Source organism: Bufo bufo, chromosome 8, assembly GCF_905171765.1.
Source record: "Bufo bufo chromosome 8, aBufBuf1.1, whole genome shotgun sequence".
Taxonomy (NCBI): Eukaryota; Metazoa; Chordata; class Amphibia; order Anura; family Bufonidae; genus Bufo; species Bufo bufo.
Window position 1 is genome coordinate 4,333,417 of NC_053396.1, and position 27,904 is coordinate 4,361,320.

Consider the following 27,904-nt stretch of genomic DNA (forward strand, 5'->3'; position numbering starts at 1 on the left):
CAGCCATTTCAGGGGAGAGGATGACTGTAGGACAGGAGAATACAGTCTATTGCCCCCTGTTATCAGCCATTTCAGGGGAGAGGATGACTGTAGGACAGGAGAATACAGTCTATTGCCCCCTGTTATTAGCCATTTCAGGGGGGAGGATGACTGTAGGACAGGAGAATACAGTCTATTGCCCCCTGTTATCAGCCATGTCAGGGGAGAGGATGACTGTAGGACAGGAGAATACAGTCTATTGCCCCCTGTTATCAGCCATTTCAGGGGAGAGGATGACTGTAGTACAGGAGAATACAATCTATTGCCCCCTGTTATCAGCCATTTCAGGGGAGAGGATGACTGTAGGACAGGAGAATACAGTCTATTGCTCCCTGTTATCAGCCATTTCAGGGGAGAGGATGACTGTAGGACAGGAGAATACAGTCTATTGTCCCCTGTTATCAGCCATTTCAGGGGAGAGGATGACTGTAGGACAGGAGAATACAGTCTATTGCCCCCTGTTATCAGCCATTTCAGGGGAGAGGATGACTGTAGGACAGGAGAATACAGTCTATTGCCCCCTGTTATTAGCCATTTCAGGGGAGAGGATGACTGTAGTACAGGAGAATACAATCTATTGCCCCCTGTTATCAGCCATTTCAGGGGAGAGGATGACTGTAGGACAGGAGAATACAGTCTATTGCTCCCTGTTATCAGCCATTTCAGGGGAGAGGATGACTGATGTATCTGTTCCTAGAAAAGCTGGGTGATTGTGATTACACACCAGGATGGTAATAAAACAGCACATGTGGGTTTATGATCCTATTTTTGGTCACCCAGCTTTCCTGACATCCCGAGCGGCCTATCTACCCATCTGTGCCCCAGTATAGGGGGTATCACTGCCCAATTGGACGGATGAGTCCAGGAAAGCTGGGTAGAAACCTGTGGCAGATGTATAGGCAGCCATATTGCTGATCACCCAGCTTTCCCTGAAACAGTTAAGACGAGCAGTGTTGTCAGAGGCTTCGGGCAGTGAAGGGTGGGTGTCGTGGCGTTGTTTTATTCATGGCCCGCTCACACAGGAGCCGCTCAGCACTTTTGTAAATGTCGCCCATTTTCCACCCGCCTACGGCCATACCGGGCTCATTCCTTTCCAGCCAGAAACAAAGAGCCACCTCTGTCCTATCTGTGGCACATTGGCGGGGCCCGGGGCCCGTGACTCCATGTGAAAATGTTATTACACTGCAAGTGGTCAGGACTGCTCTGACCGTCCGTGGTTACAGCTCCCATGGGCGTCACTACCCAACTTTCCCAGTCTCCAGAATGGAAGATCCATGTCCCGCTGCTCTTTTACAGCTGCAGGCACGGACGCAGGGAAAGCTGGGTGACAACCAATATGATCTCCGTTAAATCACCCACATGGATTTTCACCCAGCTTTTCAAGCCTTCTAAGAAATCTGCGTCTCCCCCAACCATGCAGCCTGATCTTAAAGGGATATCGCCCTTTAGTTTGCATCGAGAATCTGACGCCGTATCTGCATGTGGTTCCTCAGCTCGGTGACGTGATCCCGCGGATTATACTTATTTTCTAATTCTTTGCTTTGCAAACAAATGCATGACGCACAGGCGGATCCCAGCTGATCACAAATTCCAGTTCGCCCCTCCGCCAATAGTGATGACTAATGGCCGTGAAGAGTTGAGACTGGAGCTTTTGTCTTCCTGTAGAACTGTTCATCCTGAGCCAACTGGTGCATAAATTTCAGAAATACAGTAAAGTCTGACACATACACAGACCAGTAAAACAGTGTGGAGGAGGAGGAATAATAAAAATCACATTCTTAAAGGTCTCAGGTGGAGCTGTTCTCCATCATGTTCCCTTCCCTGGGAAGAATGAGGAAAATAGGATCCTGGCATTCCTGGAATTTTATCCTCAAAATATTTTATGTCTGTAAGAAAATAAGTGACTTGGGATCCAGGACCCAGCAAAAGGGGGTACTAACAGGAAGAAGTGAAAGCATAAGGGGAAAGGCCGAAATGGCTGATAACAGGGGGCAATAGACTGTATTCTCCTGTCCTACAGTCATCATCTCCCCTGAAATGGCTGATAACAGGGGGCAATAGACTGTATTGTCCTGTCCTACAGTCATCCTCTCCCCTGAAATGGCTGATAACAGGGGGCAATAGATTGTATTCTCCTGTCCTACAGTCATCCTCTCCCCTGAAATGGCTGATAACAGGGGCAATAGACTGTATTCTCCTGTCCTACAGTCATCCTCTCCCCTGAAATGGCTGATAACAGGGGGCAATAGATTGTATTCTCCTGTCCTACAGTCATCCTCTCCCCTGAAATAGCTGATAACAGGGAGCAATAGACTGTATTCTCCTGTCCTACAGTCATCCTCTCCTCTGAAATGGCTGATAACAGGGGGCAATAGACTGTATTCTCCTGTCCTACAGTCATCCTCTCCCCTGAAATGGCTGATAACAGGGGGCAATAGACTGTATTCTCCTGTCCTACAGTCATCCTCTCCCCTGAAATGGCTGATAACAGGGAGCAATAGACTGTATTCTCCTGTCCTACAGTCATCCTCTCCCCTGAAATGGCTGATAACAGGGGGCAATAGATTGTATTCTCCTGTCCTACAGTCATCCTCTCCCCTGAAATGGCTGATAACAGGGAGCAATAGACTGTATTCTCCTGTCCTACAGTCATCCTCTTCCCTGAAATGGCTGATAACAGGGAGCAATAGACTGTATTCTCCTGTCCTACAGTCATCCTCCCCCTGAAATAGCTGATAACAGGGGACAATAGACTGAATTCTCCTGTCCTACAGTCATCCTCTCCTCTGAAATGGCTGATAACAGTGGGCAATAGACTGTATTCTCCTGTCCTACAGTCATCCTGTCTCCTGAAATGTCTGATAACAGGGGGCAATAGACTGTATTCTCCTGTCCTACAGTCATCCTCCCCCCTGAAATGGCTGATAACAGGGGGCAATAGACTGTATTCTCCTGTCCTACAGTCATCCTCCCCCTGAAATAGCTGATAACAGGGGACAATAGACTGAATTCTCCTGTCCTACAGTCATCCTCTCCTCTGAAATGGCTGATAACAGTGGGCAATAGACTGTATTCTCCTGAAATGTCTGATAACAGGGGGCAATAGACTGTATTCTCCTGTCCTACAGTCATCCTCTTCCCTGAAATGGCTGATAACAGGGAGCAATAGACTGTATTCTCCTGTCCTACAGTCATCCTCCCCCTGAAATAGCTGATAACAGGGGACAATAGACTGAATTCTCCTGTCCTACAGTCATCCTCTCCTCTGAAATGGCTGATAACAGTGGGCAATAGACTGTATTCTCCTGTCCTACAGTCATCCTCTCCTCTGAAATGGCTGATAACAGTGGGCAATAGACTGTATTCTCCTGTCCTACAGTCATCCTGTCTCCTGAAATGTCTGATAACAGGGGGCAATAGACTGTATTCTCCTGTCCTACAGTCATCCTCTCCCCTGAAATGGCTGATAACAGCGGGCAATAGATTGTATTCTCCTGTCCTACAGTCATCCTCTCCCCTGAAATAGCTGATAACAGGGAGCAATAGACTGTATTCTCCTGTCCTACAGTCATCCTCTCCCCTGAAATGGCTGATAACAGGGGGCAATAGACTGTATTCTCCTGTCCTACAGTCATCCTCTCCCCTGAAATGGCTGATAACAGCGGGCAATAGATTGTATTCTCCTGTCCTACAGTCATCCTCTCCCCTGAAATGGCTGATAACAGGGAGCAATAGACTGTATTCTCCTGTCCTACAGTCATCCTCTCCCCTGAAATGGCTGATAACAGGGGGCAATAGACTGTATTCTCCTGTCCTACAGTCATCCTCTCCCCTGAAATGGCTGATAACAGGGGGCAATAGACTGTATTCTCCTGTCCTACAGACATCCTCTCCCCTGAAATGGCTGATAACAGGGGGCAATAGACTGTATTCTCCTGTCCTACAGTCATCCTCTCCTCTGAAATGGCTGATAACAGGGGGCAATAGACAGTATTCTCCTGTCCTACAGTCACCCTCTCCCCTGAAATGGCTGATAACAGGGGGCAATAGACTGTATTCTCCTGTCCTACAGTCATCCTCCCCCTGAAATGGCTGATAACAGGGGGCAATAGATTGTATTCTCCTGTCCTACAGTCATCCTCTCCCCTGAAATGGCTGATAACAGGGGGCAATAGACTGTATTCTCCTGTCCTACAGTCATCCTCTCCCCTGAAATGGCTGATAACAGGGGGCAATAGACTGTATTCTCCTGTCCTACAGTCATCCTCTTCCCTGAAATGGCTGATAACAGGAGGCAATAGACTGTATTCTCCTGTCCTACAGTCATCCTCTCCCCTGAAATGGCTGATAACAGGGAGCAATAGACTGTATTCTCCTGTCCTACAGTCATCCTCTCCCCTGAAATGGGTGATAACAGGGGGCAATAGACTGTATTCTCCTGTCCTACAGTCATCCTCTCCCCTGAAATGGCTGATAACAGGGGGCAATAGACTGTATTCTCCTGTCCTACAGTCATCCTCTCCCCTGAAATGGCTGATAACAGGGGGCAATAGACTGTATTCTCCTGTCCTACAGTCATCCTCTCCCCTGAAATGGCTGATAACAGGAGGCAATAGACTGTATTCTCCTGTCCTACAGTCATCCTCTCCCCTGAAATGGCTGATAACAGGGGGCAATAGACTGTATTCTCCTGTCCTACAGTCATCCTCTCCCCTGACATGGCTGATAACAGGGAGCAATAGACTGTATTCTCCTGTCCTACAGTCGTCCTCTCCCCTGAAATGGCTGATAACAGGGAGCAATAGACTGTATTCTCCTGTCCTACGGTCATCCTCTCCCCTGAAATGGCTGATAACAGGGAGCAATAGACTGTATTCTCCTGTCCTACGGTCATCCTCTACCCTGAAATGGCTGATAACAGGGGGCAATAGACTGTATTCTCCTGTCCTACGGTCGTCCTCTCCCCTGAAATGGCTGATAACAGGGACAATAGACTGTATTCTCCTGTCCTACAGTCATCCTCTCCTCTGAAATGGCTGATAACAGGGGGCAATAGACTGTATTCTCCTGTCCTACAGTCATCCTCTCCCCTGAAATGGCTAATAACAGGGGGCAATAGACTGTATTCTCCTGTCCTACAGTCATCCTCTCCCCTGAAATGCCTGATAACAGGGGCAATAGACTGTATTCTCCTGTCCTACAGTCATCCTCTCCCCTGAAATGCCTGATAACAGGGGCAATAGACTGTATTCTCCTGTCCTACAGTCATCCTCTCCCCTGAAATGGCTGATAATAGGGAGCAATAGATTGTATTCTCCTGTCCTACAGTCATCCTCTCCCCTGAAATGGCTGATAACAGGGAGCAATAGACTGTATTCTCCTGTCCTACAGTCATCCTCTCCCCTGAAATGGCTGATACCATGGAGTAGATCATGTGATCTTCCTGATGTGCTGTGTGCGGAGTATATATCTGCCCCCCAGTTTGGAGTGCTGTGTGCCGGGTATATATCTTCCCTCTGATGCGCTGTGTCACTGTTGGTTCCGTGTTTTTGGCGACTGCTCCCTCTTTCTTCATCTCTCCTCCCATCTGGATGAGCAAATCTTGTTTTTCTCGATTCTGCAGATGTGATCCCAGGCTTTATAGAACCACCACCCTCCGCTACTATAACCCCTGCCATCCACTCCCTGCTCCCAGGCTCAGGAGAGACAAGGCTGAGCGACCTTAACTCCCAAGATGAGCTGCAACTATGACACCCACCATCTTCATTACCCAACCAGCAATGTCTTGTATCCACCATATATCTTCACAAATCATCACCCTTCGTCATTCGTACCATCACTACCATCAGCACCCATGATTACTATTATCATCACTCATCATCACTACCATCATCATCCATTATCACCACCATCATCCACATTAATCATCAACTGATAGGGTCACAATATGCCGCCATTCCAGCTCCCACAGTCACCCAGCTTTCCCAGTCTAGTTCTGCCTCTACTTCAGAGGGGTCATGTCCTTCAGGCTGAGTAATGAGCCCCGGGGGAGCTGTAATAGGCGCAGTATTGCTTACCAGTCACCCAGCTTTTTCGGGGATATAATTTACTGGAGATTTTAGCAGCATTTTTCCTGACCTATCCCTTTAAGATGGGGCTTTACTGCATTGAGGGGACATTCTGGTGGCAGTGTGTTTCCTGTCCCCCGGGGGTCACCCAGGAGGTCAGTGCTGACAGTGATGGACGCCTGGGGTGAGCTGATTTTGGCTGGGACTCAATGAGCCGGGAATCGTCTCAATACATTCCTTCTAAATAAACTCAGCAAATGGCTCTGAGTCATTGTGAGCCACCGAGACGGGGGCGTGAAGACTTTTGCAATGTCACTGCCCCTTTCCAGTAAGACTTAAATCTGCAAATACTCATGGCAACTATTATTTATTCTGTGACTGCAGGAGATCTGCGCACTCTGTAATCACGTCTACTCCCATCATCTCCCCGAAAACAATGGCCCCAAATTCCTCTTCGTGGCTGATGCCCCCCCTAATATTCCCACTGCTCATTGCCTGCACCAATCTGGAGGCTTTACCGGTGCACCTGCTGTAGGATTTTATGGCTTGGAACTCACCATTGGACCCTGGTAATAATGTCCTGATCACATCACCTTCCCTGTGCTGCAGAACCAAGGATCCGACCCGTCATACAGAAACACAAAGCGCTATACAGAAGAAATCTCCAAACTGCGGCCTCACTGTGTGCATACATTACTGATCCTGAGTTACATCCTGTATTATACTCCAGAGCTGCACTCACTATTCTGCTGGTGCAGTCACTGTGTACATACATTACTGATCCTGAGTTACATCCTGTATTATACTCCAGAGCTGCACTCACTATTCTGCTGGTGCAGTCACTGTGTACATACATTACTTATCCTGTACTGATCCTGAATTACATCCTGTATTATACTCCAGAGCTGCACTCACTATTCTGCTGGTGCAGTCACTGTGTACATACATGACTTATTCTGTACTGATCCTGAGTTACATCCTGTATTATACTCCAGAGCTGCACTCACTATTCTGCTGGTGGAGTCACTGTGTACATACATGACTTATCCTGTACTGATCCTGAGTTACATCCTGTATTATACTCCAGAGCTGCACTCACTATTCTGCTGGTGCAGTCACTGTGTACATACATTACTGATCCTGAGTTACATCCTGTATTATACTCCAGAGCTGCACTCACTATTCTACTGGTGCAGTCACTGTGTACATACATTACTTATCCTGTACTGATCCTGAGTTACATCCTGTATTATACTCCAGAGCTGCACTCACCATTCTGCTGGTGCAGTCACTGTGTACATACATTACTTATCCTGTACTGATCCTGAGTTACATCTTGTATTATACTGCAGAGCTTCACTCACTATTCTGCTGGTGCAGTCACTGTGTACATACATTACTTATCCTGTACTGATCCTGAGTTACATCCTGTATTATACTCCAGAGCTGCACTCACTATTCTGCTGGTGGAGTCACTGTGTACATACATTACTGATCCTGAGTTACATCCTGTATTATACTCCAGAGCTGCACTCACCATTCTGCTGGTGCAGTCACTGTGTACATACATTACTTATCCTGTACTGATCCTGAGTTACATCCTGTATTATACTCCGGAGCTGCACTCACTATTCTGCTGGTACAGTCACTGTGTACATACATTACTTATCCTGTTCTGATCCTGAGTTACATCCTGTATTATACTCCAGAGCTGCACTCACTATTCTGCTGGTGCAATCACTTTGTACATACATTACTTATCCTGTACTGATCCTGAGTTACATCCTGTATTATACTCCAGAGCTGCACTCACTATTCTGCTGGTGCATCCACTGTGTACATTACATTACTTATCATGTACTGATCCTGAGTTACATCCTGTATTATACTCCAGAGCTGCACTCACTATTCTGCTGGAGCAGTCACTGTGTACATACATTACTTATCCTGTACTGATCCTGAGTTACATCCTGTATTATACTCCAGAGCTGCACTCACTATTCTGCTGGTGCAGTCACTGTGTACATTACTTATCCTGTACTGATCCTGAGTTACATCCTGTATTATACTCCAGAGCTGCACTCACGATTCTGCTGGTGCAGTCACTGTGTACATACATTACTTATCCTGTACTGATCCTGAGTTACATCCTGTATTATACTCCAGAGCTGCACTCACTATTCTGCTGGTGCAGTCACTGTGTACATACATTACTTATCCTGTACTGATCCTGAGTTACATCCTGTATTATACTCCAGAGCTGCACTCACTATTCTGCTGGTGCAGTCACTGTGTACATACATTACTTATCCTGTACTGATCCTGAGTTACATCCTGTATTATACTCCAGAGCTGCGCTCACTATTCTGCTGGTGCAGTCACTGTGTACATACATTACTTATCCTGTACTGATCCTGAGTTACATCCTGTATTATACTCCAGAGCTGCACTCACTATTCTGCTGGTGCAGTCACTGTGTACATACATTACTCATCCTGTACTGATCCTGAGTTACATCCTGTATTATACTCCAGAGCTGCGCTCACTATTCTGCTGGTGCAGTCACTGTGTACATACATTACTGATCCTCAGTTACATCCTGTATTATACTCCAGCTCCTGCACTCACTGTGTAGGTTTCAGAGATGACATCTCCCAGCGTACCCGGGGTGGTCAGCCTCAGTTATGATGATATATAGGCAGTACTCTGGTCACCAGTACCCCCCCCCCCCCCCCCCCCATTCTCTTGTACAGTGTATTGCTGAGGGGTCACGCCCCGCGGTGCAGGTTCGGGGACGCCCTTCATGTCTCTTCTCCCCTTGTTCTTACAGGATCAGTTTGATAACTTGGAGAAGCACACGCAGTGGGGGATCGAGGTGCTGGAGAAATACATAAAGTTTGTGAAGGAGCGAGCGGAGATCGAGATCAACTATGCAAAACAGCTGCGGTGAGTGCGGACGGGGGATTCATCACTCCCATCATCCTTTCCCCCAGGAGTTCACTTCCTGTTTTGCGGCTTGTCATGAAAATCTCTGCGAGAACCAAGTCGTCTTAAAGTGACGTCATCGCCCCTTACGGGGGCTCCTGTGTGACTGGTGGTTCAGTCCGTGGGTGACTACCTGATTAGTTTTGTAGTCGCTGGTTTGGCTCCGCCTCTCGGGTGCATCCACATTATCCTCATCCTCCAGTCACATCCAAAGCTGCACTCAAATTCCTGACTCCCTGGAAGCTGACATCTGGTCCCTGTCACACCTTACATATTTACACTGTGGAGTGTTCCTTTAAGATCATGTAGTGTTGAATATACCAGTGACCCCCAGTCACCCCCATTAGGCCAGTTTATTTGTGTCTAGTGCAGCGCACCCCAGAGGATAGTGCCGGCATTACTGCGTATCCATGGCACAGGTAACTACCTCCCCCCACCCCCGGGACCAAACACTGTCACCTATAGGAACCAAGACTCCGAGAGACAGGAGCACTGGTGGGAGACACCCTCACTCCCCCTTTGCCTCCAGTTTGCAAGGAGGTTGGGTGCTCCCCTATATTTTTCCATCCTCCTGATCCCCTATTTTGTGATATCTGGGTGTAACATAGAAAAGTCTGCTGGATTCATGCGCCACCCCTTTGCTCTTGACCTCTGCCCCTTTTCTCATGATTTCATGCTCCGCCCTTCTTGACCACCTCTCTGTTAGTATCATGTTCCTCCCCTCTCATATCCTCTTTGCTGTGTCATGCTCCTCCCCTCTCCCCTCCTCTTTGCTGTGTCATGCTCCTCCCCTCTCCCCTCCTCTTTGCTGTGTCATGCTCCTCCCCTCTCCCCTCCTCTTTGCTGTGCCATCCTCCGCCCCTCTCGTCTCCCCTTTGCTGTGTCATGCTCCGCCCCTCTCGTCTCCCCTTTGCTGTGTCATGCTCCGCCCCTCTTATCTCTCCTTTGCTGTTTTGTGCTCCGCCCCTCTTGTCTCCCCTTTGCTGTGTCATGCTCTGCCCCTCTCGTCTCCCCGTTGCTTTGTCATGCTCCTCCCCTCTCGTCTCCCTGTTGCTTTGTCATGCTCCTCCCCTCTCGTCTCCCTGTTGCTTTATCATGCTCCGCCCCCCTCTTCTCTCCTTTGCTGTGTCATGCTCCGCCCCTCTTGTTTCCCCTTTGCTGTGTCATGCTCCACCTCTCTCGTCTCCCCGTTGCTTTGTCATGCTCCGCCCCTCTCGTCTCATCTTTGCTGTCATGCTCTGCCTCTCTCCCCTCCTCTGCTTTGTCATGCTCCGCCCCTCTCGTCTCATCTTTGCTGTCATGCTCCGCCTCCTCTCTACTCCGTCTGACTTGATACATTGTATCTCTTGCTCCCTGTGATTCCTCCTGTTACATTGTTGCCCCCTGCGATGGTGAGAGCATTGAAGCTGCAGATGATCTCGCCTCAGTCAGTTGTCAGACGACACCCAGCCCGACCTGTTAGACGGATATAGAAGTGCCTGTCATGAGGGTGGGTGCTATCTACCCGGGGCCCCGCTGAAAATCACAGGCGTCAGACCTAATTATTAGACTCCATCCTGTCACCCAGCTTTCCGCAGACCCTGCTCGCCCTTCAGGAGCCTCAGAAAGCTGGGGGTACGTGTGGACACAGTGTGTACGGACTGATGCTCCCTGGCACGTTGGGGGTTGTGGTTCCGGCACGGACTACTCCTTTAGTCCTTCCCTCGGCTCTGTGCTGTCCTGAACTCTCCTTCCAGTTCATCTCTTAGGCTCACGGCATCCCGAATGTTATCTGTTCTTGGAAAAGCTGGGTGACAATGAGTCACTGTTGTAGCTCTTAAAGGGGAAGTTCACCCAGCTTTCCTAAAACCAGAGAGAAGAAGATCTGAGTTAAGAGATATGTCATTACATAACTAGGTGCATTTGACGTTCAGGACCCTGGGGAAGCAGGGTCTAGAGGGAAGACGCCTTTCATCTGATGGTGAATGATCCTCTCCCTGGCTCTGGCTTTCTGTTCTCAGGAAAGCTGGGTGGCATCCAGTATGGGCCAGTGTCGTGGCTCTTAAAGGGCTATACCCAGCTTTCCTCAGAACTGGTAAGTCGATGTACGATTACATGAGAAGTGGGTAGATCTGCCCTTCAGGACCCTGGACATTACTGCGCAGGAGTCATAATGAAAATTAAAAGGAGAAGCGCACCCCCCTCCCGCCGCAGTTGCAGGGGAACTTGTTGCCGACTTTTATTTCTTCTTTTTTTGCAGAAATCTTTCAAAAAAATATCAAACAAAGAAAAACTCCAAAGAAGAGGAAGAGTCCAAGTGAGTTTCTTGCGGGGGGGAGGGGCGAGCAGATAGGAAGATGCTGAGACGGGTGTTCTGACGTCTGGAAATTTACACTCCCCCACCCCCAGGTCCAAAATATGTGCTGCTCTGCAGTTTTCGGATTAACCCCTTTAGCCACCCCTCAGGTCTGTGACATGAGGTCAGATTATCAGGAGCATCCGAAGTCGCCCCAACTAACTGAACTGGGGGCACTCTGCAGACGTGACCCACCATAGGAAGTAGGGGCATCAGTCCGGACGCCCCCTTAAAGGGGGTATTCCCAGTATAGTTTTATAACTGACTGGCGGGATAGTCTCACCATTGATATTGAAGGGTGTGTATACTTTTGCTCCAGTGCATCTGAAATAAATACAACAGCAGCTTAAAAAAATCTGCCGTTTTGTGTCTGCAGCTCCTATGCAGCGCTGTATATCTCCATGGTTACAGACTACAGACAGACTCCGTGTAGTCTGATGCTACAGCCATGTGTTAATCCTGCAGATGGAAGGGATTAGACTGCACAAGACTTGCAAAAGTTTACACACCCTCTGTGATAGTTATGGAAACCAGTAAATAATAGCGCTACCCGCTTCCGTTTAGTCGAAGAGTAACTGCGCGTACGGGGTCGGGAATGAGTCCAGGATCCCGCCGGTCAGTGCATTATTACCAGGTGGCGGCAGACGGGGAACCGCTGACGGCTTGTGTTCTCACGACAGGTACACGTCATGTAAAGCCTTCCAGACCACGCTGAACGAGACGAACGACTACGCCGGGCAGCACGAGGTCATCTCCGAGAACATGACGTCCATGATCATGGCGGAGCTGACGCGCTTCGTGCAGGAGCTCAAGCAGGAGAGGAAATCGGTGAGTGCCACGTCACATGACCCCGAACACAGCATCTGATTGGTCTAATCAAGGAAAAAGTCTGCAATTTTCTAATAACTAAAACTTTGGGTTCTCTGCTTGCAGTCAGTGAATGGAAACCCCGTTCTCCATGAAATAAAGACATCAGCAGCACGACGGTTTGTTGCAATGTATCAATCTGGAGCTCAGAGGATTGTCTCGACCGGATGCCATTGTAGCAAACGCTCAGCGGTGAGAAGTATTAGGTCAGGATGGGTTTTGAAACCCCACACATTTTCCCACTCACTGACAGCGAGCAGAGATCTTTAAAATGGTGAGGAATTGAAGTGAACGCTAGGATGTCGGCCTACCAGCCGGTGACAGTACGACTCTCACGTTGCCCTTCAGCCCCTGTGTTGGCAGAGGATTTGCCCCCTACCCTCAGGCCGGCGTCCATGATGCTCTGTGCGTACAGAAACCGTTTTATAGTATTTAGAGGGGGGAGGGGCAGCTGCGAATTAGGTCAGAAGCCGCCGGCGTGCCGCAGTCCATGTGTGCCAGGCTAATATGGTTAGTGGGCGATTTAACAGTGCCCAGTGATGCAGCAGAGCTGAGTGCTGCCCCCGATCTCCTGCTGTTAACCCTTTACTACAAGCCGATTCTACATAAAGAGGAGACCCACTGGATGTGTGCTGCAACTTACAGAGACCTCCCTCCTGGAGACAGTTCACTCCTCTGCACCTCTGGGGCCCCCTGTGCTGGGATGGCAGCCTATGTTATGAGGCTCAGGGTAGCAGGACTGATCATCTGGTTACAGCTGCTGCTGCGTCACATTGTGTGCAGTCCCAGGAGCTCCCCCGAGCTATCGATCCCAGCAAACCTCCAACATGTGAAATCAATTCCCTGCCCTGAGCTCAGGAGCTGACATCATCATGCAGCTGCTTAAAGGGCTCGCCCAGCGTACGGTAGCCCTCTAAGGCTACTTTCACACTAGCGTTATTCTTTTCAGGCGCTGAGTTCCGTCCTAGGGGCTCAATACCGGAAAAGAACTGATCAGTTTTATCCTAATGCATTCTGAATGGAGAGCGATCTGTTCAGGATGCATCAGTTCAGTCCCTTTTACGTTTTTTGGCCGGAGAAAATACCGCAGCCTGCTACAGTTTTCTCTCCGGCAAAAAATCCTGAACACTTGCCGGAATGCCGTCATTAATTTCCATTCAAGTGTTCCGGCAAAACGGATTCGGTTGTGCAGACCTTTTAAAAATGAGAAGAAAAAAAAATACTGGATCCGTTTTTCCGGATGACAACCAGAAAGATGGATCCGGTATTGCAATGCATTTGTGAGACTGATCTGGATCCGTCTTACAAATTCATCAGTTTGCGTCCGGATCGCCGGATCCGGCAGGCAGTTCCGACAACGGAACCGCCTGCCGTAATCCTCTGCCGCAAGTGTGAAAGTACCCTAATATCACGGCATAGAACACATGTTCTGCTCCAGCTGAGGGATTGTTACATTGTATCAGTCTGAGCAATCCTATATGTACCAGTCTGTCCTGCACTCCAGACTGACACATTGTAACACACTTCAGCTGTGTGAGCAGGAAGAATCACATCAGCTAGAATTGTATAGTGACTTTCCAATACTTTGTGTGTCAGATCCACACCTTGTTCAAAATGTCCTCTTGCTGTCGGGGAATGGAAACCTTCCTGTGTCTAGTAGAAGACCTAGTCCTGCTCACACAGCTGACAGTGGACTGATACATTGTAACAAACTATTGGGCCAGGAGAGAGACTGATGACACAGAACGCTGTCTAGACTGGATACAGCTGTGACAAACCCTCAGCAGTAAGAAGTGTTAGCTCATGTTTCCAGTGAGGATTCCCATTCACTAACAGCAAACAGAGCTCTTGGACACGGGAATGATAAAGCTTTCTTTACATAGGACTGCGGCAGTCTGACTCATCAGGCCGGTGCTTCCTCCGCAGGGCGGTATGATTCCCCCGTCCTCTATAGCGCTGCAGCCTTTTGTCTGTGCAGCGGCGCCTCCCACCGCTCATCTGCTTCAGAGCTGGCCTTGTTAACCCCTTCAGTGCTGGTTTGCCCCTCGCCTGGCTGCTGTGAGTGCCGCAGGTTACTCTGCTCCATAAGGACAGGAATGGCGGCTGGTCTGGTGGATGGCGGTCATACAAGGCCATTCACGTCTACTCAGCTGCACGTAACGCCGCCCCGGGCCCGACCGCTCCTGCCTCTGATAGGCGGAGGATGTCACCGCTTGTTACTGCCGTCTCACAGGAGGGAAGGCGGCCTATTGTCACTCCGCCGCTGCCCGATCTCCCTGCCCCCGCCAGGTGTTTGACCCGATCCTCGCACGTTCTGATGCAGCAGCCGCTTCCCCTCCGCCTCGTCAGCTTTTCTTAGAATACCTGCTGATGGTTTCCTGTCTGTCTCTTCTCACGTCCTGTCTTCTTTTTATTCTTTATCTGGTATCTTGTACAGCGCTATGCTTCCTGAATTTCCATGAATGAAATGCCAGAGTAGCAGTAATGACTAACACAGACACACAGGTGGTGTATGCCCATGCGATAGATATTTGAGGCTGTCAGCCAGCATGTATTACATTATAGTGCCTGTATCTAGCAGGGTTGTGATAGCCGGTTGTCAGCTAATCTTAAGGCTGGGTTCAGACCTGAGCGTTTTACAGCGCGTTCAAACGCGCTGTAAAACGCTCAACACATGAAAACCAATGCTTCCCTATGGCCCTGGTTCTCACTTGAGCGTTTTACAGCGCGTTTGAACGCGCTGAAAAACGCCCTACGCTTAAACAAGTTCTTGAGCTTCTTTGGGGCGTTTTGACGCGCGTTTGTGGCCATAGGACACTGCAGTCAATCACACAAACGCGCGTCAAACGCGCGTTTACTATTGCAAAAAACGCGCGATAAAAACGCGCGTTAAACGCGCATATACAATGCGCTCAGGTCTGAACCCAGCCTAAAGGGAGACTCCCCAATAGTGTATAGTCTCATGTTACATGTACAGCAGATAGAAGGCAGCCATATTGGACTACCAAAGTGACTTTAAGAAGAGGTTGTCACAGCTCAGCCCCCCTCTATGTCTGAGGTTGTCACAGCCCGGCCCCCCTCTATGTCTGAGGTTGTCACAGCCCGGCCCCCCTCTATGTCTGAGGTTGTCACAGCCCGGCCCCTCTGTCTGAGGTTGTCACAGCCCGGCCCCTCTGTCTGAGGTTGTCACAGCCCGGCCCCTCTGTCTGAGGTTGTCACAGCCCGGCCCCTCTGTCTGAGGTTGTCACAGCCCGGCCCCCCCTCTATGTCTGAGGTTGTCACAGCCCGGCCCCCCCTCTATGTCTGAGGTTGTCACAGCCTGGCCCCCCCTCTATGTCTGAGGTTGTCACAGCCTGGCCCCTTTGTCTGAGGTTGTCACAGCCCGGCCCCTTTGTCTGAGGTTGTCACAGCCCGGCCCCCTTTGTCTGAGGTTGTCACAGCCCGGCCCCTCTATGTCTGAGGTTGTCACAGCCCGGCCCCTCTATGTCTGAGGTTGTCACAGCCCGGCCCCTCTATGTCTGAGGTTGTCACAGCCCGGCCTCCTCTGTCTGAGGTTGTCACAGCCCGGCCCCTCTATGTCTGAGGTTGTCACAGCCCGGCCCCTCTATGTCTGAGGTTGTCACAGCCCGGCCTCCTCTGTCTGAGGTTGTCACAGCCCGGCCCCTCTATGTCTGAGGTTGTCACAGCCCGGCCCCTCTATGTCTGAGGTTGTCACAGCCCGGCCCCCTTTGTCTGAGGTTGTCACAGCCCGGCCCCTCTATGTCTGAGGTTGTCACAGCCCGGCCCCTCTATGTCTGAGGTTGTCACAGCCCGGCCCCTCTGTCTGAGGTTGTCACAGCCCGGCCCCTCTGTCTGAGGTTGTCACAGCCCGGCCCCCCCTCTATGTCTGAGGTTGTCACAGCCCGGCCCCCCCTCTATGTCTGAGGTTGTCACAGCCTGGCCCCCCCTCTATGTCTGAGGTTGTCACAGCCTGGCCCCTTTGTCTGAGGTTGTCACAGCCCGGCCCCTTTGTCTGAGGTTGTCACAGCCCGGCCCCCTTTGTCTGAGGTTGTCACAGCCCGGCCCCTCTATGTCTGAGGTTGTCACAGCCCGGCCCCTCTATGTCTGAGGTTGTCACAGCCCGGCCCCTCTATGTCTGAGGTTGTCACAGCCCGGCCTCCTCTGTCTGAGGTTGTCACAGCCCGGCCCCTCTATGTCTGAGGTTGTCACAGCCCGGCCCCTCTATGTCTGAGGTTGTCACAGCCCGGCCTCCTCTGTCTGAGGTTGTCACAGCCCGGCCCCTCTATGTCTGAGGTTGTCACAGCCCGGCCCCTCTATGTCTGAGGTTGTCACAGCCCGGCCCCTCTGTCTGAGGTTGTCACAGCCCGGCCCCCCTCTGTCTGAGGTTGTCACAGCACGGCCCCCCTCTATGTCGGAGGTTGTCAGAGCCCGGCCCCCCTCTATGTCGGAGGTTGTCAGAGCCCGGCCCCCCTCTATGTCGGAGGTTGTCAGAGCCCGGCCCCCCTCTATGTCGGAGGTTGTCAGAGCCCGGCCCCCCTCTATGTCGGAGGTTGTCAGAGCCCGGCCCCCCTCTATGTCGGAGGTTGTCAGAGCCCGGCCCCCCTCTATGTCGGAGGTTGTCAGAGCCCGGCCCCCCTCTATGTCGGAGGTTGTCAGAGCCCGGCCCCCCCTCTATGTCGGAGGTTGTCAGAGCCCGGCCCCCCTCTATGTCGGAGGTTGTCAGAGCCCGGCCCCCCTCTATGTCGGAGGTTGTCAGAGCCCGGCCCCCCTCTATGTCGGAGGTTGTCAGAGCCCGGCCCCCCTCTATGTCGGAGGTTGTCAGAGCCCGGCCCCCCTCTATGTCGGAGGTTGTCAGAGCCCGGCCCCCCTCTATGTCGGAGGTTGTCAGAGCCCGGCCCCCCTCTATGTCGGAGGTTGTCAGAGCCCGGCCCCCCTCTATGTCGGAGGTTGTCAGAGCCCGGCCCCCCTCTATGTCGGAGGTTGTCAGAGCCCGGCCCCCCTCTATGTCGGAGGTTGTCAGAGCCCGGCCCCCCTCTATGTCGGAGGTTGTCAGAGCCCGGCCCCCCTCTATGTCGGAGGTTGTCAGAGCCCGGCCCCCCTCTATGTCTGAGGTTGTCAGAGCCCGGCCCCTCTCTATGTCTGAGGTTGTCACAGCCCGGCCCCCCTCTATATCTGAGGTTGTCACAGCCCGGCCCCCCTCTATGTCTGAGGTTGTCACTTCAGACTGAGACGAAAAAGATCATTTTAAAGGGGCATTCCATGAATTTACTGCAGCCAGTAACAGCAGAGGAAGAGCTGAACATACTGATACATTGTACAGTATATCTATACACTGATACATTATATCTTCCTGTATCCTGCTGTACCTGTCCATATAGCGCCCCCTATAGGAACACTGCGTACATAGCCCTCAGAAATCCCCCTTAATCGCCAGCTAATGTCTCTGCAGGATACAGTAGATCCACTGCTGAGCGTCGTCATGGCATTTTCAACATCTGTGCTTGCTGTGAGTTTTCTTTACGTTCAAAGGCTTATTCTGGCCTTGCCCTGCTCACACAGCTGAGGGGTTGCTACAATTGTATCCTCTGTGAGATAAACAACCTGGACTCCAGACTGATACATTGTAACAAACCACTGGAGAGAGATTTGTGCTGCTGATGTGTTTATCTGGCAGAGAATTTTATAGACTGGATACAATTGTAACAACACCTCAGATGTGAGTACCCTTTATTACGCCTGTACAGGTTTTCTGCCACAATGAATGATTCCATTCGCTGATTGCAAGCAGAGATTCAAACAAAGTCAAATACAGAATCTTAATTCCTCTTGTAATGGGAGCAGCAGAGGACTATTTTGGGTACACTGGCCCTTTAAACGGTTGTCGGCCTCAGTGGACGGTGGGTTTCCGAACTCCCCTGATCCAACCATAAGAGTCCGCGCATTGACCTCTGTGTTCTCTGCGGACTTGCCCTGCGATCCATTGTGCTGGGCGGTTCTGAGGAATGCTGGGTGTGATAGTCCCACCTTCCCGATGTTATTACAGCGATTGTCCCGCTCTCATAATGCTCGGTAAATAGAGACCATTGTTGAGCTAATATTTACCTCCAGCATCTCCTGTTATACCGGGGGAGGGGCGAGAAGTGACAACCGCAGACAGACCTGACTGCCGACGGTTGTCACTTCTCATCCCTGCAGTGGGGACTTTATGTTATGGAATTGTTATCCGTGCAGTTCTCCAATAGAACGGTAATAGTGGCGGGTACAGCGGGGGCGCTTGGTGTCCATGTCCGCCCGCCATAGGAAGTGCTCTATAGGAAGTGGCTGTAACGAGCAGCTACAGGAAATGGATCGTGAGAGATGAAAGATGCACACGCTTAAAGAGCAACTCCGCCTCTGAGATTTCAGAGCTCCGACTCCATACACCATGATATTTCACCTGCCTTCTCCGCTATGTACACGGTGCTCTGACCGCGAATCACCCCGGTCCTAGAATAATATCGCTGTAGACGGGCGGGATCCAGAGACGCCTTATCCATGTCACTCAAATCTGTCATGTATATAAAATATATAAAAAAGAAAAGAAAAATATACAAAAATACACAGATAATATATAAAGAACAAGTTATTGTGTAAATTATATGAATTGCAATTACACAGAGCGAGGCTACTGATTTCTCTTCTTCCCTCTGGATGTCAAGTTGTTGAAGGGAATAACTGAAGGACATCAGTAGAAGCGACCTCCGGGATTTGTCTTCTTGTGATGGGCGGATTGTTCACCAGTTGTTACCCGTATACATTCATGTATCAGCCCAGTGTCTTTATATACTGCTCCGATGTATCCGTTCTCATAGTTGGTTTGTAACACTTTGTGTCGACCTGTTTATAATATCATATTGCGATATTGACACTCACTGTTAGGCCTCATGCACACAAACGTATTTTCTTTCCGCTTCCGTTCCGGTTTTTTTTCTGCAGACCGTATGCAGAACCATTGACTTCAATGGGGCTGTAGAAAATACGGAAGTTACTCCGTGTGCATTCAGTTTCCGTTTGTCCGCATGGCCGTTCCGCAACAAAGTAGTGCATGTCCCATTATTGTCCGCAAATCACAGTCCGAGGCCCCATTCAAGTCAATGTGTCCGCAAAAAATACGGAACGCACACGGAACACATCCGTATTTTGCGGATCCATACTGTAGAAATGCTATGCCCAGCCCATATTGCTCATGTGTTTGGTGATGTTACTGTTTCCGATCCGCAAAAAACAGATCAAATACGGAAACCATTCGGATATGTTTTGTGCAATAACGGAACGGAAGAGGACTTTAATCATCGGAGAGAGAAAAAAACTCGGTTACAGAACAACGGATCTGTGAAAAACGGACCGCGAAACAACAACGGTCGTGTGCATGAGCCTTTAGCCGATCAGTGGGCTGTCAGTTTTTCAATCCTCCATATGATGGTAGGCAGTATGGAGGTGCTCAAACAGGTAGCGTTACCTTCAGATATACGCAACGCAGGGGTGCGGCGGTGCAGTGGCAATCCCCTCAGAGGTGGCGGCCGTCGTTCACCGATGTGTGGAAGCCGCCGGACCTCTGTGTTTCATGTGGCACGGTGGTAAGGTGATTGGCGGTGAAATGACGATCCCCTCAGAAGTGGCAGCTGCCGTGAACAAACAGCCTTTTCATAAGCCGCGGCGAGAATCAGCGCTCCACGTGTTAGTGGAATCTCGAGCGGCATGTGTATTGGGATATACTGGGTTCCCAGGATAGTTCTCTCATATTAGCCGGATCTAGTTTTGTCCTTGGATCCAGTGGGTTCTGGGTTCCGTGTATCTTTTCTATAGACTCCTTCCTCAGGGGCCACGAATACATTGGGGCCCTTCCCACTTTTATACCCACTCTTCTAGTTCCCACCAAAACCCTCACTGGATTTCCACTTTGTCATGTGTGATATGATATCCCTGTGTTTAGGAGATTTCAAAGAATAGTCTTTCTCCAGTCCTGTTACCGGCCTCAAGGGTTTATCTTCATGGTCTTTATTCAATTTTACTTCCAAAAATCGCGATGCGTTTTTTCTCCAGCTATGTGTTTTTTTTTAATAGAAAAAATACCTTATTTATTCTTTCTAATATATTACATTATAGAAAAAAAAATTCCATTATAGACAAAATGTATATAGAAGATATAATGATAATGGAATATAATAAAAATATAAGTATAATAAAAGAACAAGTGAAAACAATAGTAAAAAATAAAACTGGATACAGTAAGTACTATATACTGTAAATATGAAATTCAACAATGTATCTAATGGAGGCAGAGGATGTGTAATATAATAGCATTGTATTCCTATCTCTCATAATGCAGGTCTTCCTTTTCTATAATGGTTCCTATTTATAAAGGAAACTATTGAGGAATATAATACATAGAGATGGTATATTATAATATTACAATACAGGTCCCCTATCTTTCTTATCATTTTGTGTGTAGAGATGTATAGAGATGGGGAGCTGTATTGTAATATTATAATATACCATCTCAATGTATTATATTCCTCAATAGGTTACAAACCAACTATGAGAACTGCTTAATCAGGAACGGATACATCGGAGCAGTATATACAGACACTGGGGTGATACATGAATGTATACGGGTAACAACTGATGAAAAATCCGCCCATCACAAGAAGACAAATCCCGGAGGTCGCTTCTACTGATGTCCTTCAGTTTTTCCCTTCAACAATCTGACATCCAGAGGGAAGAAGAGAAATCAGTAGCCTCGCTCTGTGTAATTGCAATTCATATAATTTACACAATAACTTGTTCTTTATATATTATCAGTCTATATTTTTTGTGTGTGTATGTGTGATATATATATATATATATATATATATATATATATATATATATATATATATATATATATACACACACAATGGTATGCGAATGTTTGGGCAACCTTGTTAATCGTCATGATTTTCCTGTATAAATCGTTGGTTGTTACAATAAAAAATGTCAGGTAAATATATCATATAAACGCAAAAACACAAATGCAATAGCACTCTGCAACCAGCACTCTGCCCTGCCTCCATGCTGGATGAGGCATTGGTGTACATTTTGGCCAAAGCGTAATAAGCCACTCCCCACGTCAAGGTCGCCTCTATGAGTGGTCCCTAACACTAGTACCTACCTGTTATGGGCCATGATAGCCATGTGTATTTCGCCATAGCGATGTGCTCCTACATACGGGTTGTGCTGACTGAACCCCCACATTTTTTCTTTGTAGTATATATCGGAGGCGTGGCGATCTCCATGCAGTCATGCACACCTGACCAGTTAGTCTGCCCTGGAGGCTGGTTTTAAAGTCAGTATAGAACTGAGTCTACTTCTACAGGGCCTATCAGTAGCCATTTGGCTCCAGGAGAAGTATATGGTGGGCTCAGCATGCATTTTGGTACTTGCATCCCTGGATCCGATGAAAGCTGTCACGGCACCGGACGGGGTTAAAAGCAGAGTGTGCCTGGCGTGCATGCTGTACCTGCGCTCCCTGGACTTTGTGTGGCTGTCATGGCCCATAACAGGTAGGTACTAGTGTTAGGGACCACTCCATAGAGGCGACCTTGACGTGGTGAGTGGCTTATTACGTTTTGGCCAACGTGTACACCAATGCCTCATCCAGCATGGAGGCAGGGCAGAGTGCTATTGCATTTGTGTTTTTGCGTTTGTATGTGTATTTCGCCATAGCGATGTGCACCTGCATACAGGGTTGTGCTGACTGAACCCCCCACATTTTTTCTTTGTAAAATATATCATATAGGTCTAGGAGACACACACAGTGATATTTGAGAAGTGAAATGAAGTTTATTGGATTTACAGAAAGTGCTATAATTGTTTATACAGAATTAGGCAGGTGCAGAAATTTGGGCACCACAAAAAAGAAATGAAATCAATATTTAGTAGATCCTCCTTTTGCAGAAATGACAGCCTCTAAACGCCTCCTGTAGGTTCCAATGAGAGTCTGGATTCTGGTTGAAGGTATTTTGGACCTTTCCTCTTTACAAAACATCTTCAGTTCATTCAGGTTTGATGGCTTCCGAGCATGGACGGCTCTCTTTATATTCAGGTCTGGGGACTGAGATGGCCATTCCAGAACGTTGTACTTGTTCCTCGGCATAAATGCCTTAGTGGATGTTGAGCAGTGTTTAGGGTCGTTGTCTTGTAGAAAGATCCAGCCCCGGCGCAGCTTCAGCTTTGTCACTGATTCCTGGACATTGGTCTCCAGAATCTGCTGATACTGAGTGGAATCCATGCGTCCCTCAACAGTCCCTGCACTGGCCCCACAGCCCCACAGCATGATGGAACCACCACCATATTGTACTGTAGGTAGCAGGTGTTTTTCTTGGAATGCCGTGTTCTTTTTCCTCCATGCATAACGCCCCTTGTTATGGCCGAATAACTCCATTTTAGTTTCATCAGTCCACAGCACCTTATTCCAGAATGAAGCTGGCTTGTCCTATGTGCTTTAGCCGACCTCAGGCGGAGAAAAGGCTTCCTCTGCATCGCTCTCGCATCCAGCATCTCCTGGTGTAACGTGCGCCGAATGGTTGAACGATGCACAGTGACTTCATCTGCAGCAAGATGATGTTGTAGGTCTTTGGTGCTGGTCTGTGGGTTGACTCTGACTCTTCTCACCATTCGTCGCTTCGGTCTATCCGAGATTTTTCTTGGTCGGCCACTTCGAGCCTTAACTTGAACTGAGCCTGTGGTCTTCCATCTCCTCAATATGTTCCTAACTGTGGAGACAGACAGTGAAATCTCTGAGACAGCTTTCTGTATCCTTCCCCTAAACCATGATGGTGAGCAATCTGTGTCTTCAGGTCATTTGAGAGTTGTTTTGAGACCCCCGTGTTGCTACTCTTCAGAGGAGGGAACTTACAATTGACCCCCTTAAATACTCTTTCTCCTAATTAGATTCACCTGTGTATGTAGGTCAGGGGTCACTGAGCTTACCAAGCCAATCTCAGTTCCAATAATTACTTCTAAAGGTTTTGGAATCAATAAAATGACAACAAATGTCTGCACCTGCCGAATTGTGTATAAACAGTTATAGCACTTTCTGTAAATCCAATAAACTTCATCTCACTCCTCAGATATCACTGTGTGTGTCTCCTGTATGATAGATTTATCGTAACAACCAACGATTTATACAGGAAAATCATGACGATTAACAAGGTGGCCCAAACTTTCGCATCCCACTGCGTGTGTGTGTGTGTGTGTGTGTGTGTGTGTGTGTGTGTGTGTGTGTGTATGTGTATATATATATATATATATATATATATATTTTATTTATTTTTTATTCTTTATGTCTTATATTATATATATGATTAATTCATAAATGAAAGATTTGAGTGACATGGATAAGGTCTCTCTGGATTCCTCCAAATGAAGTGTGCCCGTCTACACTTAAAAATCAGACTCCATATTGCGCCAAGGTCTCTGCAAATCCTTCACTTCGTCTCCGTTCCAATATCCTTCTGGCTCCTCCGTGTAACAGTCCTGTCAGCCCCCACAATACTGGCTGATAGAGGACAGTCTACACTGTCATTCTGACATTCTATTCATCAACCACGAGGCCCTGAATGAACACATCTAGATAGGATGGTGGGCAGACGTGTAAACTTCAGCGCTGTTATTTCTGGCCCGGTGTGATTAGAAGCGTAGCTGGCATTGGCTCGGAGTGTCCGTGGGAAGTGATGATGGGCAGAAGGGTCACCGTAACCTGATACGGTGGCTGGAAACAGAGCCCGGGCCCCGTGTCTGAAATAGAAGTGAGGGCCACGCTGAGTAATTATAGACCAAGAAGAGCAGTGACAAGCTTTACTAGAGTGTTCAGTGACTTCTTGAAGAATGATGAGGGTTATCATCCGTAATGGGGGAGTCGTGCTATATCCAATCACAACTGGGCCCTGTGCATTTAGTCATTGCTCCCTGTTATCAGCCATTTCAGGGGAGAGGATGACTGTAGGACAGGAGAATACAGTCTATTGCCCCCTGTTATCAGCCATTTCATGGGAGAGGATGACTGTAGGACAGGAGAATACAATCTATTGCCCCCTGTTATCAGCCATTTCAGGGGAGAGGATGACTGTAGGACAGGAGAATACAGTCTATTGCTCCCTGTTATCAGCCATTTCAGGGGAGAGGATGACTGTAGGACAGGAGAATACAGTCTATTGCCCCCTGTTATCAGCCATTTCAGGGGAGATGATGACTGTAGGACAGGAGAATACAGTCTATTGCCCCCTGTTATCAGCCATTTCAGGGGAGAGGATGACTGTAGGACAGGAGAATACAGTCTATTGCTCCCTGTTATCAGCCATTTCAGGGGAGAGGATGACTGTAGGACAGGAGAATACAGTCTATTGCCCCCTGTTATCAGCCATTTCAGGGGAGAGGATGACTGTAGGACAGGAGAATACAGTCTATTGCTCCCTGTTATCAGCCATTTCAGGGGAGAGGATGACTGTAGGACAGGAGAATACAGTCTATTGCTCCCTGTTATCAGCCATTTCAGGGGAGAGAATGACTGTAGGACAGGAGAATACAGTCTATTGCTCCCTGTTATCAGCCATTTCAGGGGAGAGGATGACTGTAGGACAGGAGAATACAGTCTATTGCTCCCTGTTATCAGACATTTCAGGGGAGAGGATGACTGTAGGACAGGAGAATACAATCTATTACCCCCTGTTATCAGCCATTTCAGGGGAGAGGATGACTGTAGGACAGGAGAATACAGTCTATTGCTCCCTGTTATCAGCCATTTCAGGGGAGATGATGACTGTAGGACAGGAGAATACAGTCTATTGCTCCCTGTTATCAGCCATTTCAGGGGAGAGGATGACTGTAGGACAGGAGAATACAGTCTATTGCCCCCTGTTATCAGCCATTTCAGGGGAGAGGATGACTGTAGGACAGGAGAATACAGTCTATTGCCCTCTGTTATCAGCCATTTCAGGGGAGAGGATGACTGTAGGACAGGAGAATACAGTCTATTGCCCCCTGTTATCAGCCATTTCAGGGGGGAGGATGACTGTAGGACAGGAGAATACAGTCTATTGCCCCCTGTTATCAGCCATTTCAGGCGAGATGATGACTGTAGGACAGGAGAATACTGTCTATTGCCCCCTGTTATCAGCCATTTCAGGGGAGAGGATGACTGTAGGACAGGAGAATACAGTCTATTGCCCCCTGTTATCAGCCATTTCAGGGGAGAGGATGACTGTAGGACGGGAGAATACAGTCTATTGCTACCTGTTATCAGCCATTTCAGGGGAGAGGATGACTGTAGGACAGGAGAATACAGTCTATTGCCCCCTGTTATCAGCCATTTCAGGCGAGAGGATGACTGTAGGACAGGAGAATACAATCTATTGCCCCCTGTTATCAGCCATTTCAGGGGAGAGGATGACTGTAGGACAGGAGAATACAGTCTATTGCTCCCTGTTATCAGCCATTTCAGGGGAGAGGATGACTGTAGGACAGGAGAATACAGTCTATTGCCCCCTGTTATCAGCCATTTCAGGGGAGAGGATGACTGTAGGACAGGAGAATACAGTCTATTGCTCTCTGTTATCAGCCATTTCAGGGGAGAGGATGACTGTAGGACAGGAGAATACAGTCTATTGCTCCCTGTTATCAGCCATTTCAGGGGAAAGGATGACTGTAGGACAGGAGAATACAGTCTATTGCTCCCTGTTATCAGCCATGTCAGGGGAGAGGATGACTGTAGGACAGGAGAATACAGTCTATTGCTCCCTGTTATCAGCCATTTCAGGGGAGAGGATGACTGTAGGACAGGAGAATACAGTCTATTGCCCCCTGTTATCAGCCATTTCAGGGGAGAGGATGACTGTAGGACAGGAGAATACAGTCTATTGCCCCCTGTTATCAGCCATTTCAGGGTAGAGGATGACTGTAGGACAGGAGAATACAGTCTATTGCTCCCTGTTATCAGCCATTTCAGGGGAGAGGATGACTGTAGGACAGGAGAATACAGTCTATTGCTCCCTGTTATCAGCCATTTCAGAGGAGAGGATGACTGTAGGACAGGAGAATACAGTCTATTGCCCCCTGTTATCAGCCATTTCAGGGGAGAGGATGACTGTAGGACAGGAGAATACAATCTATTGCTCCCTGTTATCGGCCATTTCAGGGGAGAGGATGACTGTAGGACAGGAGAATACAGTCTATTGCCCCCTGTTATCAGCCATTTCAGGGGGGGAGAGGATGACTGTAGGACATGAGATTACAGTCTATTGCCTCCTGTTATCAGCCATTTCAGGGGGGAGGATGACTGTAGGACAGGAGAATACAGTCTATTGCTCCCTGTTATCGGCCATTTCAGGAGAGAGGATGACTGTAGGACAGGAGAATACAGTCTATTGCCCCCTGTTATCAGACATTTCAGAGGAGAGGATGACTGTAGGACAGGAGAATACAGTCTATTGCTCCCTGTTATCAGCCATTTCAGGGGAGAGGATGACTGTAGGACAGGAGAATACAATCTATTGCCCCCTGTTATCAGCCATTTCAGGGGAGAGGATGACTGTAGGATAGGAGAATACAGTCTATTGCCCCCTGTTATCAGCCATTTCAGGGGAGAGGATGACTGTAGGACAGGAGAATACAGTCTATTGCCCCCTGTTATCAGCCATTTCAGGGGAGAGGATGACTGTAGGACAGGAGAATACAGTCTATTGCCCCCTGTTATCAGCCATTTCAGGGGAGAGGATGACTGTAGGACAGGAGAATACAGTCTATTGCCCCCTGTTATCAGCCATTTCAGGGGAGAGGATGACTGTAGGACAGGAGAATACAGTCTATTGCCCCCTGTTATCAGCCATTTCAGGGGAGAGGATGACTGTAGGACAGGAGAATACAGTCTATTGCCCCTGTTATCAGCCATTTCAGGGGAGAGGATGACTGTAGGACAGGAAAATACAGTCTATTGCTCCCTGTTATCAGCCATTTCAGGGGAAAGGATGACTGTAGGACAGGAGAATACAGTCTATTGCTCCCTGTTATCAGCCATGTCAGGGGAGAGGATGACTGTAGGACAGGAGAATACAGTCTATTGCTCCCTGTTATCAGCCATTTCAGGGGAGAGGATGACTGTAGGACAGGAGAATACAGTCTATTGCCCCCTGTTATCAGCCATTTCAGGGGAGAGGATGACTGTAGGACAGGAGAATACAGTCTATTGCTCTCTGTTATCAGCCATTTCAGGGGAGAGGATGACTGTAGGACAGGAGAATACAGTCTATTGCTCCCTGTTATCAGCCATGTCAGGGGAGAGGATGACTGTAGGACAGGAGAATACAGTCTATTGCTCCCTGTTATCAGCCATTTCAGGGGAGAGGATGACTGTAGGACAGGAGAATACAGTCTATTACCCCCTGTTATCAGCCATTTCAGGGGAGAGGATGACTGTAGGACAGGAGAATACAGTCTATTGCCCCCTGTTATCAGCCATTTCAGGGTAGAGGATGACTGTAGGACAGGAGAATACAGTCTATTGCTCCCTGTTATCAGCCATTTCAGGGGAGAGGAT

At 48.7% G+C, this 27,904-nt stretch overlaps 1 protein-coding gene across 15 annotated transcripts in view; it reads left to right on the forward strand.

The window, feature by feature from the left end:
- The window catches only part of FNBP1 (formin binding protein 1), an 85,319-nt gene that overhangs the window by 15,722 nt on the left and 41,693 nt on the right, over positions 1-27,904 (forward strand). For all 15 annotated transcript variants that reach the window (XM_040406111.1, XM_040406107.1, XM_040406106.1 and 12 more), the window contains exons 2-4: positions 8,938-9,053; positions 11,332-11,388; positions 12,108-12,255. In XM_040406111.1, the coding sequence (XP_040262045.1) occupies positions 8,938-9,053; positions 11,332-11,388; positions 12,108-12,255 (321 nt within the window). The remainder of the gene's footprint in view (positions 1-8,937; positions 9,054-11,331; positions 11,389-12,107; positions 12,256-27,904) is intronic.